The sequence below is a fragment of the Rhinolophus sinicus genome, linkage group LG04 (genome assembly GCF_036562045.2).
Source record: "Rhinolophus sinicus isolate RSC01 linkage group LG04, ASM3656204v1, whole genome shotgun sequence".
Taxonomy (NCBI): Eukaryota; Metazoa; Chordata; class Mammalia; order Chiroptera; family Rhinolophidae; genus Rhinolophus; species Rhinolophus sinicus.
The window spans coordinates 152,840,139-152,859,579 of NC_133754.1; the positions used below are offsets into that span (position 1 = coordinate 152,840,139).

Sequence of the window (19,441 nt, forward strand, 5' to 3'; positions counted from 1 at the left end):
CTAACATGATAATAGGCCTTCTCCTTTAATTATTAAAAAGCAGAATCTTAAGCCAATGTTCCTGCTTTCCTGCTAAATACAGTCTAATAACTTATCAGAATTGAAATTTCACAATTTCTCTTATCTGAATAGTTTTAAATTTGTATAATAGCTAAGGTGGTATCGTGTGACTTGTAGTATCAGCAACAATCCAGTTTGTATCACTCTGGGAGACCATTCTATTTGTTAATAAATCATAAATCTTAAAAAATTATCTTCAAATATTTTTTAAGATTAACTTTTAATTCTAAAATCACAAAAATCACTTACTTTCACCTTCCTGAAGCATTTTCAATAACTGTGCATTTCTTGCCTTTACTTCTTTATATTTTGCCTAATAGTCAAAGAAAAAAGATTTATTTTTAAAAGATAAATGATATAGTTAATACTCTACTATCAATTAATGGAGCTATGAATTCTTGGCTTGCTCAAAAACATAAGTTATTTTTGAAAGAAACAAGATGGAGGAAAATGTATTCAGAACTGTCTACTCCTAAAATTTAATCCCTGGTATAACAGTAGAAATTAGTATTATAGGTGATTGAAAAATAAAGAGGGATAAAAGTGGAAAAAAACTCAGGAAAATATTAAGTTTTCCTAAAGACTTTCCTTTTCTCCCACAAATAAAATCCTTAACAATTCAAAATAATTAGATGAAAACAAAAGGAAAAATGATTCATAGCTCTATACCAGGACTATTCAGTACTATACTAGAACTTTCTGTATCTGTTTTATATCTGCCAGTGTCCAATATGTGGCTCTTAACAACTGGAAATGCACCTAGTGTGACTGAGAAAAAAGTTTTTAATTTTATTTAACTTTAAATTAAGGTACACACAGGTTGTGGTTACTGACTTCCACAGTGCAGTTCTGTCTACTCAGTTAGGGCTAAATTTACTAATCTTTTGTTATTTCACTAATTAAATATTGTTGAAGTAATTTTTGGTTGATATGAACTAGTAATTTAATGAAATATATTTTAATTCTTTTTCAATTTCCCCCCAATGGCTTAGCTTCTTCTCATACTACATAAATGACACAATTATACATTTACGAACAAGAGGAACTATGTCCCCACATTAACATCCATAATCTGGGAAATTTTACCCCACACCACCCTTATTCAACATACAACACACTCTGAATTACTTATAAATACTTAATACATTAATATATTAGAAAAACAATACATTTAATACATTATAGAAAACAAGAAATCAGAACAAATGACTGTAAAAATTTACTGGATGATAAATCAGTAATGTAGCTGAGTAATACTGCAGACAATACACTGAAGTCAGCACCACAGTAAATATAAAGGGAGAAGGACTTCTGAGCAGCTTAGAAATGGAGGAGGAAGGTAAGTCAGAAACATAAAAATATGAAGGTGAAAAACTTATACAGTAACTACAACTATAGTCACTGTTACTATAGAAATATATCCATGGTGAATATAAAACTACCTACAGTACTATGAAATTCTCACTCTCAGGGCTTCAATCAATGTTAGTATCTCACCAAACTATTTCTAGCCTTTTGTCCAAGGTCTAGGTCAATGTACATGGAGGCACCTCTTATACCAGCCTTAGGGTCTACAGTCAGCTCATAAAGCAAAAACTGCAAATGAGCAAAATTACCCATGAAAATTCTTTATATTGCCCATAAAAATAGCAAAGTTTTGTATATACAATCCTGAATAGTAAATGCATCTATAAAAACAGAAATGTACAAAATACTAGTACCATACAATTTATAATAAAGAGCACAAATGAAATGCAGTGCCCTTATTGGTATTTTTAATTTCATGAAAAAGAGAGCACTTACAGTTAAGTTAAATGCACATATGTTGTGACTCCGCTGTGCCCAACTGCATCCTGAACATCTGTTCCTGAATGTACAGCCATTTCAAACTCAACATATCCAAAATGGGATCTATTATTCCCACTGCCCAAACCAGCTCAAAATGTACTCATGCTTTCATAATTAATACCTGTTAATTGTTTTACCAGACTATATTATATTCACTCCAGGCCTCAGCTATGTGCATTACCACCCACAAAACAATTCTCATGTCACTTTCTTACTAAAGACATTTACTGCCCTCTTTGTCTAAATCCAAATGCCTTCCCATTCTGACCCCAACTAACATCTCCAATCTCACCTTCTACAATTGCTCTTTCCTCTAAATATCAGCAACAATGTATTTCCTACCATTCCCATGCATCGGGTGTGTTGTTCTCTCTATCAGGAAATACCATTTTCTCTGTGAAATCCTTAACAATTTTAAATAACAGTAACTAATTTATTCCTGTTTTTGTGCTTCCGGAGCACTCAGTCAAATCTCAATTATAAAGTCTACAGTATAATGGAATTATTTACATGTTTATCTTTACCATTAGACTATACAATAAATTATATTATCATTCATATTTGATATCATTAAAGAGAGTTTAAAAACCTAAACAGCAGAAACATTACTCCTATCAATCAAATATTAAACATATTTACATGTAAGAAAAACAGAAAATGTGCCAATTACTAGTTTACAACAGAAAATAAATACAAACCTCCCACTGAGTAATCACATTTTTCAGCTTCTGGATTTCAGCATCTTTCCTTTCAAGTTCCAACTTTAGTCTTTCAATTCTTCCATCTTTCAGAACTACTTCCTACAGAGAGAAAAACACTACTTTAGAACTAAGATAGTCTGACAATTACGGTTCACAGTATTCCTTTGTGGAAAAAAAATCCCAGTTTTCCCGATTTTGATTCATTTTTTTACAGCAAACTTAAACTGTTGACTTATTTCCACTTCTACTCAATGATATAATTGTAGTTATGTACAATGCAAGCAACTAAGATATTTATAATTAATCTCAAACTGCAAATAATATCAGGGCTTTGAAATGATAATCCTATGAATAAACATATTAAAAGTGTTCTGTGACAAGTTGTTATTAGTCCATCTTTAAAGACCCAAAAGAATTGAAAACTTATGAGAAAAAACACAAAATAAATAATAAACAATAAATAAATAAATAACTTTTCTCTATATCAGCAATTAGCAGATACAAGATACTATTAGTAATAAAATATCTCTAAGACTAAAATTTAGAAATTTTCAGGATCCATAATGAAAATTACAAAATACTAAAAAGGGACACAAACAAAGTATGTTTGTAGATAGGAAGGCTAAATGTTACTAAGTATTACTTTGTAAATTCAACAAATTTTCAATCGAAATTCCAATAGGATTTTGTACTTTGGAACTCAGCAAGAGTTCATCTGGGAGAATACAGGATGGAAACAGGTGAAAAATTAATGCAATGAAGAAGAATCTGCCTAACAAATAATTCTATAATATACAGCAAAAATAACTGAAATAGCATGGTCATAGCACCTAGGGTGACCAAGTCCAGAAAGAGATTTAAGATACTAGAATTTATTGTAATACCTAGTGTTTTTAAAGAAGTGAGAAAAGACTGAATTACAGAATAATGGTAGGTTACAGGACAAATGGCTAACTGGGAAAATTAAGTTAAATACCTGCCATCTTGCAACATATACGAAAATAAACAAACTTAAATGTGAAAAATTGACCCAAAGTCATACTTTTGGTAACAGTATAGATTGGTTCTATTTATCTAATAAGAGATATGGTAACATTAACTTATTCCAAAATTACTCACTGAGCACCTAACTGCTAGGTGCTGGTATACAATAGTGAATAGAACTGAAAAGATTCTTGCCCTTATAGCACTTGTCTGGTGCAGGAGGCAGATCTGACATAAGGAAACGCTACAATTAGAAACTAAGGTTTAAACTATGAAGAAAAGCATAGTGATATAAAGGGAGTAATGTGGATTATTCCCTCCTAGATCAGGGAAGCGCTCTCTGAGGTAGTGACACTTAAGATGAACCCTGAATGATCGGTAGGAATTGGCTAAGTAAAAAGAGGTAACAGCTTTGCAGGTAGAAGGAACAGTATGTTTAAAGACTCTGAGGCAGGAAAGAGCCTAGAGGGAGAATCTGAAGAAAAAGGTCAGTGTGGTTGGAGCTTAGTGAGGTGGAAGACAGTACAAAATGATTTTGGAAAAACAGATAGAGGCCTGATCTTGGAGGGCCTTGTAGGCCATAACAGTGGTCTGTCTGCATACAATTCTGAGTAAAATAGAAGGCAGTGAAGGATTTTGAGTGGCTCTATCAGATTTATGTTACAATTTTAAAAAAAAGATTTATGTTAGACTTATGTTTTTAAAGGATGATATGTGGAAAATGGATTAGAGTCGGGTGAAACAGGTGAAAGACCTTTTAATTGCTACTACAAGCTTGGGCCAGAGAAGATTATGCCTTGGATTAGGGTGGAAGGAGTTTAAATGAAAATAAGTGTACCATGTGAGAAATTAATTGGAAGCAGAATCAAGAGCATTTGACAAGAGGTCGAATGTGGCAGGTGAGAAAGATGGACACTCCAACTTTCTAGTTTAAGGAATAAGGTGGGTAGATCAAACTTAGAAATATTCAGCCCAAGATGGCAGCCACCACGAAGAAGGTGACTGCAGAAAATGCCAATGTTTCTTTTAAAGATCAACAAAAGATAAACAAGTTTGCAAGAAACACAAGTAGAATCACAGGAAGGAAGCAACTCCAAAATTTAGACGATGCTTGTAAGGACATCATGCTTACAGATGACAACAGCTTAATGATACCTTATCAAATTGGTGATGTTTTCATTAGCCATTCTCAAGAAGAAACACCAGAAATGTTAAAAGAGCAAAGCAAATTTGCAAGGAGAAATTAACGCCCTAGAATCCAGAGTGGAATCAATTCAGCGAGTGTTAGCATATTTGAAAGTTCAGTTACATGCAAAATTTGGAAGCAATATAAACCTTGAAGCTGATGAAAGTTAAACATTTTAAAATACTTTTTAAAATTTGTTTAATAAACTTGAATATTGTTTAAATCATTTCTTCCCTTCTTCAAATGATATAGAAAGCAAATCTTTCTTTAAAAATTTTTCATTTATTTAATGGAAACTTGCTTATTTTCACATCCTGCTTATTTATATTTTTAAAAGAAGACAGTATTCATCTAGTATTTTGTATAACGATTATATCAAGAGTAGGAGTTTTATGTTATTAAAATCAGTTAAGCAAAAAAGAGAGAGAGAGAGCGAGCAAGAGAGAGAGAGAGAGACAGAGAGAGAGAAAGGGAGGGAAGGAAGGAGGGAAAGGAGGGAAAGGAGGGAAAGGAGGGAAAGGAGGGAGGGAAAGGAAAGGAAAGGAAAGGAAAGGAAAGGAAAAGGAAAGGAAAAGGAAAGGAAAAGGAAAGGAAAAGGAAAGGAAAAGGAAAGGAAAAGGAAAGGAAAAGGAAAGGAAAAGGAAAGGAAAAGGAAAGGAAAAGGAAAGGAAAAGGAAAAGGAAAGGAAAGGAAAGGAAAGGAAAGGAAAGGAAAGGAAAGGAAAGGAAAGGAAAGGAAAGAAGAAAAGAAAAGAAAAGAAAAGAAAAGAAAAGAAAAAGAGAGAGGGAGAGAAAGAGAGAAACTATTAGGCCCAGGAATCTCACTTCTAGGAATTTATCTTAAATAGATAAGTGAGGGGGGAAGAGTATCTATCAGAGTGTTTACTGCAGATTTATTACAACAAAAAAAGTGGACATGAGTTTAAACTATAGGATATGGGCTAAATATATGGAAAATTTACAAAACTATAAACTCTGAATTCACTAAAAATGTTTATATAAACTGTAAAATATATTAACGTGATTCCAAAATTGTGATACTATATGCCAAGGAAAAAGGCTGGAAGGATGGATACACAACAAATTCTTAACAATTCTCTTAAAACATGAGATTATGGAAGATTTCATTTCATTTAAAAATTTATCAAAATTGTTTTATACTGAGTATATAATTACTTAATATAAAATAGTTTTAATTTTGAAAAAATTAAACCACCTAACTATTGAAATCAGGATTAATATATCTACCATTTTTTAGTAGGAAAGCCCTTCTGAACATGATTCCAAACTGAGACAATTAAAAGAAAAAAACTGATAGATTTAACTTGATGAAAAGTTTCCAAAAATACTGTAACAAAATAAAAGATAAATGAAAAGCTGGAAAATGTAAGTCACAACCTACATAACAGGCATATGACAAATAAACATGAAAAAGTGTACAGTTTCAATAGTAAGCAAGAAATGTTAAACTGGTATATTTAAAAAAAATTTTTTCTCAGTGTGGGTAAAAGAAAGAAATTTAGTTATTAAAAACTCAATTATTTAATGTTCAAGAATTATTACTTAATGACCTGACATGTTTGCCATCTGCATTTCACTAAAAAATGGTCCATACAAAAGTTTCTACATTACTGGGAGGGAAGGGGAGGAGTATACACCCATAGAAAAGTAAGTACCACAACAAAATACACACACAGAAATAACTTTCATAAACTATGAATAGATATATGCATATACTCTGACACTTTTTTCATTTTATAAGTGCTGGTAACAATCTTCTAAATTGATTTCAAGACCAGTTAAATGAGCTGGGACTCCCAGTTTGAAAAGCACAGCCTGAGAACTTTACATGTCAAGGCAAGGACACTGTACATTAAGTCTTCACTTAAGGTCATGGATCAATTCTGCAACTTGAAGCAGAACTACATAAAACAAAACCGATTTTACCACAGGCTAATTGATACAAAACAACTGTTAAGTTCCTCCAGCATCTTATCAACAATATAATGAAATGACATTAAATGAGACCGCACTATTCATGGACCTGCTGTAATTGATTCAACAGACATTGAAGTTTAAGGATATGGTGTGGCATGGTGGGTATTATGCTTTTTAAAAAGTCATATGTTAGCAATGTATAAGATAAATTACCTAGCATCAGAAGGTAGGAGGCAGAATGACTTGTTAAAAGATTACTGAAATAATACCAGTAAGAGATAAGGGCCTAAATTAGAGAAATTGTTACTGAGAACATAAAAGACAGATTTGAAAAATATTTCAAAACTTAATAATTCCCAAGCCCTGGAAAACAGAAAAGTGAAAAAGGTTTAGAGTCTGGATCTCTAGATAAAATGGTGAACTAAAAACAGAAATGATGGAAGTCAAGCCAAATGCTTAGTATGGAGAGTAAATGATGAGCCTGAGTTTGGACACAGTAAATATAAGGCATCCATAGAATCAAAGGGTGAAATACGCCATAAGGGAAATAAAAAAAACAGATCTGAAACCCATAAAGGGGAATGAGATCAGGAGTGGATGATCTACCCAATGCCAGTGAAGTTATGGAAAAATTATCCTGCTGATAGAAAACAATGTTGATAACATATCAAGAGCAACACAGATGTTTATTATATCCTTTGATTCAATTATTACTTTTAAGAATTTATTCCAAGGAAATGATTCATCAAAAATTAAATATATGAATATGTTCAATGAACATATGGTGACTAATTCTAAACAACCTCAATGTTCAATTACAAAGCATTGACCAAGGAAATTAACAGCATGTTGATTTGACAACATATAATGCATGGTTTACAAAAAAGGCTATGGAACTATGTTCCTTACTGTTACAATTATTTTTAAGTGCTTATACATGTAGCATTTTCCTAGAAAATGAGTATTCAAAAATGGAACCAAATATTGTGTTAAGAATGGTTAAATTGGGGTCGAACTATTTTTCACCTTTAAAAATTCTTGGTATATTAGTGTATAGTAAAAAGGGATTATAAGCTTGGAAAAAAGAGAAGCTTTCTCTGAGAAAGGAGTACAATGAGGAGAAAAAGGAGGCGAGGGGTGGGATGGGGAGAAGTAACATCAAAGGCAAGGGAAGTAAAAGCAAAAATAGACGAACGGGACTATATCAAACTAAAAAGCTTCTGCACAGCAAAAGAAACCATCAACAATACAAAGAGGCAACCAGCTGAGTGGGAGAAGATATTTGCAAACAACACCTCGAATAAGGGGCTAATATCTAAAATATATAAAGAACACATACGACTCAACAACAAAACAACAAACAACCCAATTAAAAAATGGGCAAAGGACCTGAACAGACATCTCTCCCAAGACGACATAAAAACAGCCAACAGATATATAAAAGTGTTCAACCTCACTAGCTATTAGGGAAACACACATGAAGACCACACTGAGATACAACCTCACACCAGTTAGAAAGGTTATTATCAAAAGGGCTAGTAATAACAAGTGTTGGAGAGGCTGTGGAGAAAATGGCACACTCTTACACTTCTGCTGGGAATGTAAATTGGTACAACCACTATGGAAAACAGTATGGAGGGTCTTCAGATAATTAAGAATAGAATTACTGTATGACCCAGCAATCTTTCTGGGTATCTACCCCCAAAATTTGAAAACGTCTCTTCATAAAGATCTACGAGGTCTGACAATTAAGTTCGTGAGCTCATTCTAGAAAAAGTGCTACATACCCCATTGCTGAATATCACTACAGTCACCTTCAAAGTACTCCCCTTGGGAAGCTGTGCACCGATGCCAGAGCCTAGTCCATCCTTCAAAGAGATTTTGGAACTTTTTCTGGAATGTCCATCAGAGCTGTCGTCGTATTATCCTTGATGTCCTGAATGTCATCAAAACATCTTCTTTCAATATATCCTTTATCTTCAGGTAAAGAAAGAAGTCATTGGGGGCCAGATCAGGTGAGTAGGGAGGGTGTTCCAATACAGTTATTTGTTTACTGGCTAAAAACCCTCACAGACAGTGCCACGTGAGCTGGTGCACTGTGATACAAGAGCCATGAAATGTTTGTGAAAAGTTCAGGTCATCTAACTTCTTCACGCAGACTTTTCAGCACTTCCAAATAGTAAACTTGGTTAACTGTTTGTCCAGTTGGTACAAATTCATAATGAATAATCCCTGATATCAAAAAAGGTTAGCAACATTGTTGCAACAAGTTTGCAAACTTAATTGTCCGGCCTCGTATGTACCCCTATGTTCACTACAGCATTATTCATGGTGGACAAGACATGGAAACAACTGAAGTGTCCTTCCATAGCTGATTGGATAAAGATGATGTGGTATATATACACAATGGAATATTACACAGCCATAAGAAAAGATGAAATACTGCCATTGGTAACAACATGGATGGACCTTAATATTATCATGCTAAGAGAAATAAATCAGAAAAAGTCAAGAACCATGACTTCACTCATATGTGGGCTATAAAACTGAAAGCGACAAAGAAGCAAAAACTCACAGATACAGACAACAATTCAGTGCTTACCAGAAGGTAAGGGGGCAGGGAGTTGGCAGAAGAGGGAAAAGGGGGTCAAATATATGGAGATGTATTATAGAAATGTACACTTGAAACCTATACAATTTTACTAACCAGTGTTACCCCAATAAATTTAATTTTTTTTAAAAAAGGGAACATTACCAATATTTTGGCATCCCCTATGTGCTTCTCCCCAGTCATATCCTCCTGAGGATATACACTGTTAGAAATTTTGTGGTTGTCATTCTCTTCCCCTTAGTCTTTTACTACATATAAATGTAGTCCTAAAAATATACATTAAATTTTCTAGTTTTTGAGATTTATATACATGGCATCAAACTATTATTTGGTGACCTGATTTTTTTATTAAACATTATATTTTTGATATTCATCCATGTTGCTATGTATAGTTGTCATTCATTTCACCTATCAATTTTAATACAAACAAGTGAGTTTTCAACATTCTTCTTGAACATCTCCCGGGTTTAATCTAGGGTAGAATTTTTAGAACATACGGTCTGCTCATCATCTTCAACTTTAAAAGTTAATGCCAAATTGTTTTCCAAATGGTTATACCAATTTACACTACCATTAGTAGTATGTTACTGTTGTTCTATATCCATAACAATACTATCGTCTTGTCTAATTCCTATCACTAGCCCTCAACTTCATTCAGTTTCTCCTAGGCACTGCAGTGGAGTTAATATTACCATGTAAAACTCTGTTCTCTACTCAAAAACCTTCAAGAATTCTTTACTATCTACCAACTAAATCATAAATTAGGCCTATTTAAATCCTCCACAATCTTTTCCAAACTACCTTACCAAACTTACTGGATATTATTCTCCTCTATGATCCTTCTGTTTTAATTCAGTTGGTTTATATTTTTACTTCATTACCATTACTCATTGCATTTCAGTTTCTTCTTCCTCACCTCTGCATGTTCAAATTCTACTGTCCTTTAAATTCCAAATCAAAAGCAATTTTCTTCTAAGAAAGCCACCTCTGATCTCCATTCCTGTGAATTACTATGACACTTTATCAATATATCCTTTTTTGGACTTACCATTTTCTACCTTGTACAAAAGTAATTATCTATTATTAAATGTGTACTGTGTACATGCTCTGATAAACATTTATATCATAATTGCTAATTTTCCTACTAACAGTGCATGAAAAGCAGGTAATTTCATCCAGATGTAACACAGCTGATAAGCTGCAGAAGCTGTATTTTGTATTATTAGGTTTGTTTAATTTCAAAGACTTTCCCTATCTTCTATACTGTATTGTCCTATGGTTGTATTAGATTATTAATATCACTTAATCATTGAACTGAACACATATACCCAACTTTGTTTTGCAAAGGGTTTGAGACACCTATTTGATGAAATATATTAGTATCATGCTTTCTATCCAAAAATTATCTGAGATGGCTTAAAAAAAAAAAAAAGAGAAGATATGGAGCACAGAGGGGAAAATTATAGTCAATGAAAAAGAAGGAAGCAAATATGCTAACCATAAACGTTAACATGGACTGTACATAAACTTTGATAATTAAGACAAGACAGGAAAACAGTAAATTTAATTCAATGCCAGAAAAGCAGCAGCTCATGAATACTTCAGGGCAGGCAAGGATTTCACACTACTAAGTTGAAAATGGATTTTCATGTGGATTAATGTTAGTGTTATTTATGAACCAATCTATTGCTGCCTTGGAATAAAAAAGTCTTAAGGGTCTAACTTCTCTTGTGTCCTATAAAATAATACAGTAGGTGTTTAATTTGTTGAATGATTGAATTTATCAACTTAGGAAACAGAAATAACATCCACTGAAGAGAGTAAAACAATGAGATACGGGCTTTTAGAGTTTGGAATAGCCATTGTAGAAAGTCAGAAAGAGATGAATTAAAGGCCTATTAAGCAGTCCTGGTGATTATGAACAATGAGGATATGGTAAAAGTTACATAGCATTGATTTTCAGAACAGAACATTAGCACTGTTTTAAAAACTACATACTCCAGCAATACCTGGCAGCACAGGAATTAAATTAGAATAAAGGGTAGACAATTCTGTAAGAGCCAATGCTGCACACTGGGAGGTAGGGAATAAAAGAAAATCATGGAAGTAAGGAGAAAGTAAGTGTTCATGGGGATATGAATCAAATTACTTACTGTAAGTTTCAGGCCAGGAGAAGTTATTGATGGATTGGAGGTTAATACAAAGTAAAGTAAATAGGTTCATAGTTTAAGGTTGTGGTGAGAAAAATAAATGCAGATTTGTAGGTCTCTATGAGATTTTTAAAAACAAACTATTTTTAAAATGTGAATACCACTCTTAGCTTGTGGGCCTTACAAAAACAGACTGCTGACTAGATCTGACTTGTGGACCACGGTTTGCAACCCTGGTCTACAGCACAAAATTCTCACTTAGTTTCATATAAAAATACCTTTATAATCTAAATGCAATCTGTTTCTCTGGTCATGTTATCCCACACTCATTTAACTCTACATTCTTAGATGCAGAATTTTACAGTTTCCGGAATGTTCAGTCTGACTAGGGCCTTGCCTAACTCTGGGCTTTGTTCTAGGTTTTCTCCATTTCTCAGCTTATTCATCATTCAAAATCAATCCCAAATGTCACTTCTTCATACATACTTTTCACAATTCACCTGAGTGATCTATTACTTTTCTATTCAAAACCTCCTTTTTATTGTTCGTATCTCTTAAAGCCTTCATCATACTGAATGACAGACATTCTCTTTACAGGTCTCCTCTGATCCCTACCACTCTGAGTATATAAAGGAAGGACAGTCATTCATCTTGGTATTCCTACTTCTCTACACTGGAGCCTAAAAGTACCTCAATAAATATTCATCAATGAATGAAGTACTTCACATTTTTTAATATAAATATCTATGACTAAGACAAATCCTAAAACTGTAACTTAATAGAATCATAATTAAACTCCACTGCTTATGTTTTTTTAAAAAGAAAAATTGTATTTTAATTTCACTGTGATTGAATTTTCTATTTTACATGCCTGGTTGTGTTCATGAGCAGCACAATTATCTGTTCCATTATATTCTGTAAGCTGTTCTCTTCTTTTTTCTCTAATAAGAATTTTATGAACATCATCTTCCAGTCTATTGAAGAATCCTCCATCATGTGATAAAGTCTGAGAAGAACTCAATTCCTGTCAAAAATGAATTATAATTTACTATCATTTAACACAAAATGCATTTATTATGCATTTAATAAACCCAGTCAGCCACTAGAAGGGTAGAGAAAAAAAAATGATCAGAGACAATCGACCATCTAATTCTTCTCTACCTCCAGAAGATAAACAGTAGAGACACATTTTCAAATGCTTTCTTCTTTTTGTTGTTGTTAGGTATTACTTGATTAAAAAATAATTTTTATCCATATACATACAAATCACCCATTTAATATGCACAATTTAGTCATTTTAAGCATGTCCAAAGAGATGTGCAACCACAACCATAATCAATTTCATAATTTTCATTACCCCAGAAAGAAACAGTGAACCTATTAGCAGTCATTCCCCATTTCCTCCTAATACCTCCCCCTTTAGTTGTCCCCTAGGCAAGACTAGTCCATTTTCTGTCTGTATAGATTTAGCTATTCTAAATATCTGATACAAATAGAATAATACAATATGTGGTCTTTTGTTACTGGCTTTCTTCACTTAGCGAAATGCTTCCAAGGTTCATCTATATTATAAGGTGTATCAATACTGTATTCCCTATTGCCAAATAATATCCCTTTGATGGATACACATTTTATTTCTCTATTCATCGGTTAATGAACATTTGGGTTGTTTTCATTTTGGGCTATTATGAATAATGTTGCTATAAACATTCATGCACAAGTTTTTGCATGACATGTTTTCAATTCTCTTAGATATATGCCTTGAAGTAACACTGCTGGGACATATGGTAATTCTGTGTTTAACCTTTTGAGGAATTGCCAGATAGGTTTTTCAAAGCAGCCATACCATTTACAATCCCACCAACAGTATATTAGAGTTCTAATTTCTCCACATTCTTACCAACACTTGTTATTACCTGTCTTTTTTTTAATACATCCACCTGAGTAGGTGTGGTCTGGTATCTCATTATGGTTTTGAGTTGCATTTCTCTGATAACTAACAGTGCTGAGTTTCTTTTCATGTGCTTATTGGACATTTGTGTATCTTTTTAGAAAAATGTCCACTCAGATCCTTTGCCCACTTTATAACTGGGATGCATTTTTGAGTTCCAAGAGTTCTTTATTCTAGATATAAGTTTCTTATCAAATATATGATTTACAAATATTTTCTCTCATTCTGTGGGTTGCCTTTCCACATTCCTGATGGTGTCCTTTGTATCACAAAAGTTTTAAATATTAATGAAGTCCAATTTATCCAAGAAACCACTGCCTAACTCAAGGTCACAAAGATTTACTCCTATATTTTCTTCTAAGAGCGTTATAGTTTTAGTTCTTATATTTATGTCTGTAACCCATTTTGAGTTATTTTTTGTGTATGGTGTGAATAGGGTCCAAATTCATTCTTTTGCATGTGGATATCCAGCATCATCTGTTGAGATTATTCTTTCTCTACTGAATTGTCTTGGCACCCTTGTCCAAAATCAACAACATAAATTTAAGGGTTTCTCTTCCGGATTCTTAATTCTGTCAACCTTTATGACTACCCTTCTGCCATACCACACTGGCTTGATTACTTTAGCTTCGTATTGCTCAATCTTTTACATTTAAAAATAATTTTTACATAAATTCTGCACATCAATGATAAAGAAGTAAGATTTTATCACAATCTACTCAATTACATAAAATTACACATTTTACATGTTATCCAAGAAAAATAGCACTGCCTCTCCAACTTGTTTTAAAGTTAGAGACAACTAAAGAAAATGCTCCTCTCACTCTCATTGGTTTCACATACGTCCCACATTCTTGAGTTATAATACTCCCAATTTTACCCATCGTGATTGTATTTGTGAGCAAATGACCCAACAGTTCAACGACTATTCATGCTTTCCCCTTTACATTATCTTAGAAAGTGTTTGGAAAAATAATTGTATACCAGTGCTTAATAAATATACAAATAACATTAAAATGTTTGTAAAGCACTTTATACTTACTTAACAAAGCATTTACACAAACATCCCTTTATTTGAATCTCATCAACACTATAAGAGGTTGATAGAGCAAGAATTATTTCCCCACAAAGTAATCATGGCCTTAGGAAAGTTAAATAACTTCCACATGAGTCATTCTATTGCTAAGTGGTACAGATATAACTCTGTCTACTGCTTCAAAAAAATAATTCCAGTATATTCCAGTAAGATGTCATTTTAAAGCAATAAATACAACATGTTGAAAACACTGTTGAGCTTCTGTGGACAGAATAGCATGATGATAACAATTAATCAGCCTCTGAATTTCACTTCTCTAAAGACTGCAGTTCCAGCAGTGTCCTCTGTTTTTTGATAGCTGCTACGATTATCAGCATACCTATCCCAAAGGGTACTCGGCTCTTGAGTATTTTTTAGTGAGGCATAAAATTTCTTTTCAACCTAAGGAAGGAATATGTCAAAAGATACCTTGATAAGAAACTACAGGGAAAAAGGAGCAAAAATAAATCAACCACACCCCAGCCCCGAAGCCCCAAAAGAAAAAAAGTCAAAAATGTGGCAAACATAAGAACACAGATTTTTTATTTTAATGTCTAGCCAATTCAATTTCAATTTAACTCAAAATTTGAACACCTATTATGTGCCAAGCATATAATGAATAAGACAGTATAGTGCTTCTGTAAATATAGCCCTAAAGATCCTGGGACATATTTGAGTGTCTTGATATATAAGTCTTCACATTTATGGTAAATTTATTCTTTTAAAAGGTGTCAAGGTACTTCATTAAGGAAAGAAAGCCTCTTCAACAAGTAGTGCTATGACAACTGGATATATACATGCTAAAAGGTGAATGTAGACTCTTCACACCATATGCAAAAATTAACCAAAAAATGTATCATAGCAAAGATTCTGGGAAGACACAGTTGAGCAGGCAGAAGAAAAAAGAATAGTGAACTTAAAGATAGGACAATGAAAATTATCTCAGCTGAGGAACAGCAAGAAAAAGATCGAATAAAAACAAATAGAGCCTAACGGACCTGTGGAACACCATTAAGCAAACCAACATACATACTGTGGAAGTCTTAGAAGGAGAAAAGAGAAAAGGGCAGAGAGAATATTTGAAGAAATAATGGCTGAAAAATTCCCAAATTTGATGAAATTCATGAATATAAATATCCAAGTAGGTCAAGTAAGATGAATTCAAAAAGACCCATACCAAGATATATCATTAAACTTTGAAAAGACAAAGAGAAAACCTTAAAATCAGCAAGAAAAAGCAACTCATCATGTACAAAGGATCTTCAGTAAGATTATCGGAAGATTTCTCAACAGAAACTTGAAGGCCTGAAAACAGTAGGCTCATATATTCAAAATGCTAAAAGAGAGAAGCATGGTGGTATGAGATCCCTCTGTTCTCTCCCCTTGGAAGCTGCAAGTCGAACAGCTATATTCAACAAAGGATTCCTTGCTCAACACAAAAACACATCTAAGAGATCTGCGTATTGAAACACCACAGTAAATGGGAGGAGAGAAGGGAAAAGAGCAGAAAAAGGTGCCTTGGACGCAGCCGGGAGCTAGTTGGGGGGATTGCGAGAGGGGAGGAACCAGGTTGCAATGTGCACTCTGCAGACCGGAGGAGCAGGGACTAGAATAAGCATTGCTGCCTGAATGGTCAGCACATACTGCAGCTAAGCCCAGTGACCGGGACAGAGATGAAACACAGAGCTGTGGTCTAGCAGCCGTCACTGCCAAGCAGAAAACAAAACTAGCTACAGGCCCCAGAAGACGCAGTAGCAGTGAGAGTTTGGCTACAGAGCACACTATCTGCAGCCCTGAGAACTAGTGAGGCAGGTATAGTCCTACCTGAGCGACAGATGCACACTGCAGCTAATCACACTGACAGGGGTAAAGATACAGAGGTGAGGCAGCTGGGCTCTGGCAGTCGCCATTAGTGGGAGTAGAACAAAGCCTCAAACACAGGATTTAGCCTCTCCCAGCCCAGCCCGACCCCACCCATGGCAGCTGATCCTAGTAGGGGCACCTAATACACCTCTAGCAGCATCTGGTTGGAGGGGGAAGCACTGGGATTGCACAGGCTCAGAGCCCCATTGCCCATATTCCCCCAGGAGGGTGGTGCCTAGAGACAGGTGACCTAGTCACTGAGAAGACGTCCACTTCCCCAGGAAATACAAGGCATTTTACACCACCCTGCAGAGAGCTTACATAGAAGCTACAGTAAACAAGAGAAAATAAACTTGCACTTTGGCGCCACCTACTGAAAAACAGAAAAAAGATCACTTCTTACAAACCTGCTAAATAGAGGTATCTCGCTTAAAATAAAATGCAGATTTCATTCCCAAAAATGCCTAGGCAGAGAAATTATCCATCAAATACCACAAAACACCACGGTAACAAGGAAACTCAGAAAGAAAATGAAAAATCTCCAGAAAATAAACTTAAAGCCATGGAAAGACATAACTTAAATGACAGAGAATTCAAGATTGCAGTTCTGGAAAAACTCAATGACACAAGAAAACTCAGACAGCGTAATGAACTCAGAAATAAAATCAATGAAAGAAGTACTCTACCAAAGAGACTAAAACTTTAAGGAAGAATCAAATAGAAATTCTGGAGCTAAATAACTCAAAAAAAGAGATATAGAATGAACTAGCAAGCTCAGGAAACAGAGCTGACCAGATGGAGGAAAGACTTAATGATATTGAAAACAGAAATCTAGAAATGATGCAGATGAAAGAAAAGAGACTTGGGAGAAAGGAAAGGAAAGGGAAAGGGAAAGGGAAAGGGAAAGGAAAGGAAAGAAGGAAGGAAGGAAGGAAAAGAAAAAAAGAAAGAAAGGGAAGAAAGAAAGAACTCTACGAGAACAATCTGACTCCATTAGAAAGAGCAATGTAAGAAAAATGGGTATGGCGATGTCATCAAAATGGCAGCATGAGGTGAGCCTCTGTAAAGCACCCCTGGAATTTACAACTAATAGAACAACAATAACTCCACAAAGGACTCCCTGCACAGCAGACAGGCAAGACGAAGAGGCCCACTACTGAAGTCACCTAAAGGTGGGTGAATCCCACGAGCGGGAGAGGAGGAAAGGGATAAGTGCAGAGACGGAGCCGTGTGGGCAGAGGTTGCAGACCTATCTCAGTGCTCCGAGCTCAGTGCATCCCAGAATTACCACAGCTGCGGGAGAGGGAAGAACTCGGACTGCTAGGGCTCCGCTTATGGCCCACAGGGTTGAGGGGGCAGCATATAACACGGCTGAACCCAACGCTCACGGCAGAGACCTCGGAGAAAAGACTGAGGGAAGGAGGCTGAAAATGGTGGTTTAAGCCTTCACTGTAGAGCAGAGAATGGAAGCCTTAGACACTGAGACTAGCCGCCCCCTCCCTACCCTCCCAGAGCTCACCCCGCCCCCACCTGCCTGGTGCTAGAAGTGGAACAGTAGCAGTGTCAGATCAAAAGAACAGAATATTTGCTGTTTTGAGAACTGTGGACCGCAGATACAGATTCGCAGCCCAACTAGTTCCGGCAAAAGGGAGGGAGCTGTGGAAACAGGACCGGCTGTGGTGGTGGTCGCTGCCATTGCTCTGGGCCACCTCTCACATCTCACCCCACCCCTGGCCCCACTTATCTGGGCAGATCTCTGAAGGAGTAAACAGAACTGCTGAAACATACTGGCTCAGAATATGGAGCTGGAAGTGCTTTGGAACTTCAAAAGCTCTCTGCATACCCACACAGACACTGCACCCTGTGACCTAGATGAACTATTAACAGAGGAGAAGCCTGTCTCTCAGGGAATCCCCCCATTGTGTGAGAAGCTGGAATAGTGCAGAGAAAACATAGCACTACCGTGTGAGAGAGAAAAAAAGGCTGCAGTCGGAGAGAAAATAAAACATTCTACCAACAAGTACTGGAAAACAAAAGAAAGACCTCTTCCTATCAACCTGTTGCAGAAGCCACTCCTGTAGATGTCTTGGAAGAGAAATAATAAATCAGTCATTGCCATGAATAACCAAGGCAACAAGACAGCTCAGAAAGAAAGTGAAAAGTCTCCAGAAAAGGAACTTAAAGATATGGAAATATGTGACTTAAATGACAGAGAATTCAAGATTACAGTTCTGAAAAAACTCTACAAGATGCAAGAAAACACAGACAGGCAGTTTAATGAACTCAGAAACACAATCAAAGAACAACATGAGCATTTCATGAAAGAGATTGAAATTTTAAAAGAGAACCAAATAGAATTTCTGGAGATTAAGAACTCAATAGAAGAAATTAAGAATGAAATAACCAGCTTAGGTAGTAGAGTTGACCAGATGGAGGAAAGAATCAGTGACATTGAAGATAGAAACCTGGAAATTACACAGATGGAAGAAGAAAGAGACTTGAGACTTAAAAGAAATGAAAGAACTCTACAAGAACTTTCTGACTCCATCAGAAGAGCAATATAAGAATAATGGGCATACCAGAAGGAGAAGAAAGAGAGAAGGGAACAGAGAATATATTCAAACAAATTGTTGATGAGAACTTCCCAAACTTGTGGACAGAACTGGATCCTCGAATCCAAGAAGCAAATAGAACACCTAATTACCTCAATCCCAACAGGCCTTCTCCAAGGCACATTGTATTGAAGCTGTCTAAAATCAACGACAAAGAAAGAATCCTCAAGGCAGCCAGGGAAAAGAAGATGGTAACCTACAAAGGAAAGCCCATTAGATTATCATCAGATTTTTCAGCAGAAACTCTACAAGCCAGGAGGGAGTGGAACCAAATATTCAAACTATTGAAAGAGAGAAATTATGAGCCAAGAATAATATATCCAGCAAAGACATCCTTTAGATATGAAGGAGGAATAAAGACCTTTCCAGACATACAGAAGCTGAGGGAATTTTCTAATACATGACCTGCACTACAAGAAATACTAAAAGAGGATATTCGACCACCATCAACAGGGACAACTTG

At 35.2% G+C, this 19,441-nt stretch overlaps 1 protein-coding gene and 1 pseudogene across 5 annotated transcripts in view; one reads left to right on the forward strand and one right to left on the reverse strand.

The window, feature by feature from the left end:
• GKAP1 (G kinase anchoring protein 1) overlaps positions 1 to 19,441 on the reverse strand; it is a 63,439-nt gene that overhangs the window by 5,963 nt on the left and 38,035 nt on the right. For 3 of the 5 annotated variants that reach the window (XM_019750114.2, XM_019750112.2, XM_019750115.2), the window contains exons 8-10: positions 12,349 to 12,501; positions 2,607 to 2,708; positions 310 to 373 (exon numbers count right to left, since the gene is read on the reverse strand). In XM_019750114.2, the coding sequence (XP_019605673.1) occupies positions 310 to 373; positions 2,607 to 2,708; positions 12,349 to 12,501 (319 nt within the window). The remainder of the gene's footprint in view (positions 1 to 309; positions 374 to 2,606; positions 2,709 to 12,348; positions 12,502 to 19,441) is intronic. The other 2 variants (XM_019750117.2, XM_019750116.2) reach the window with 1 other exon arrangement.
• LOC109457315 (prefoldin subunit 4) lies at positions 4,485 to 5,091 on the forward strand (annotated as a pseudogene).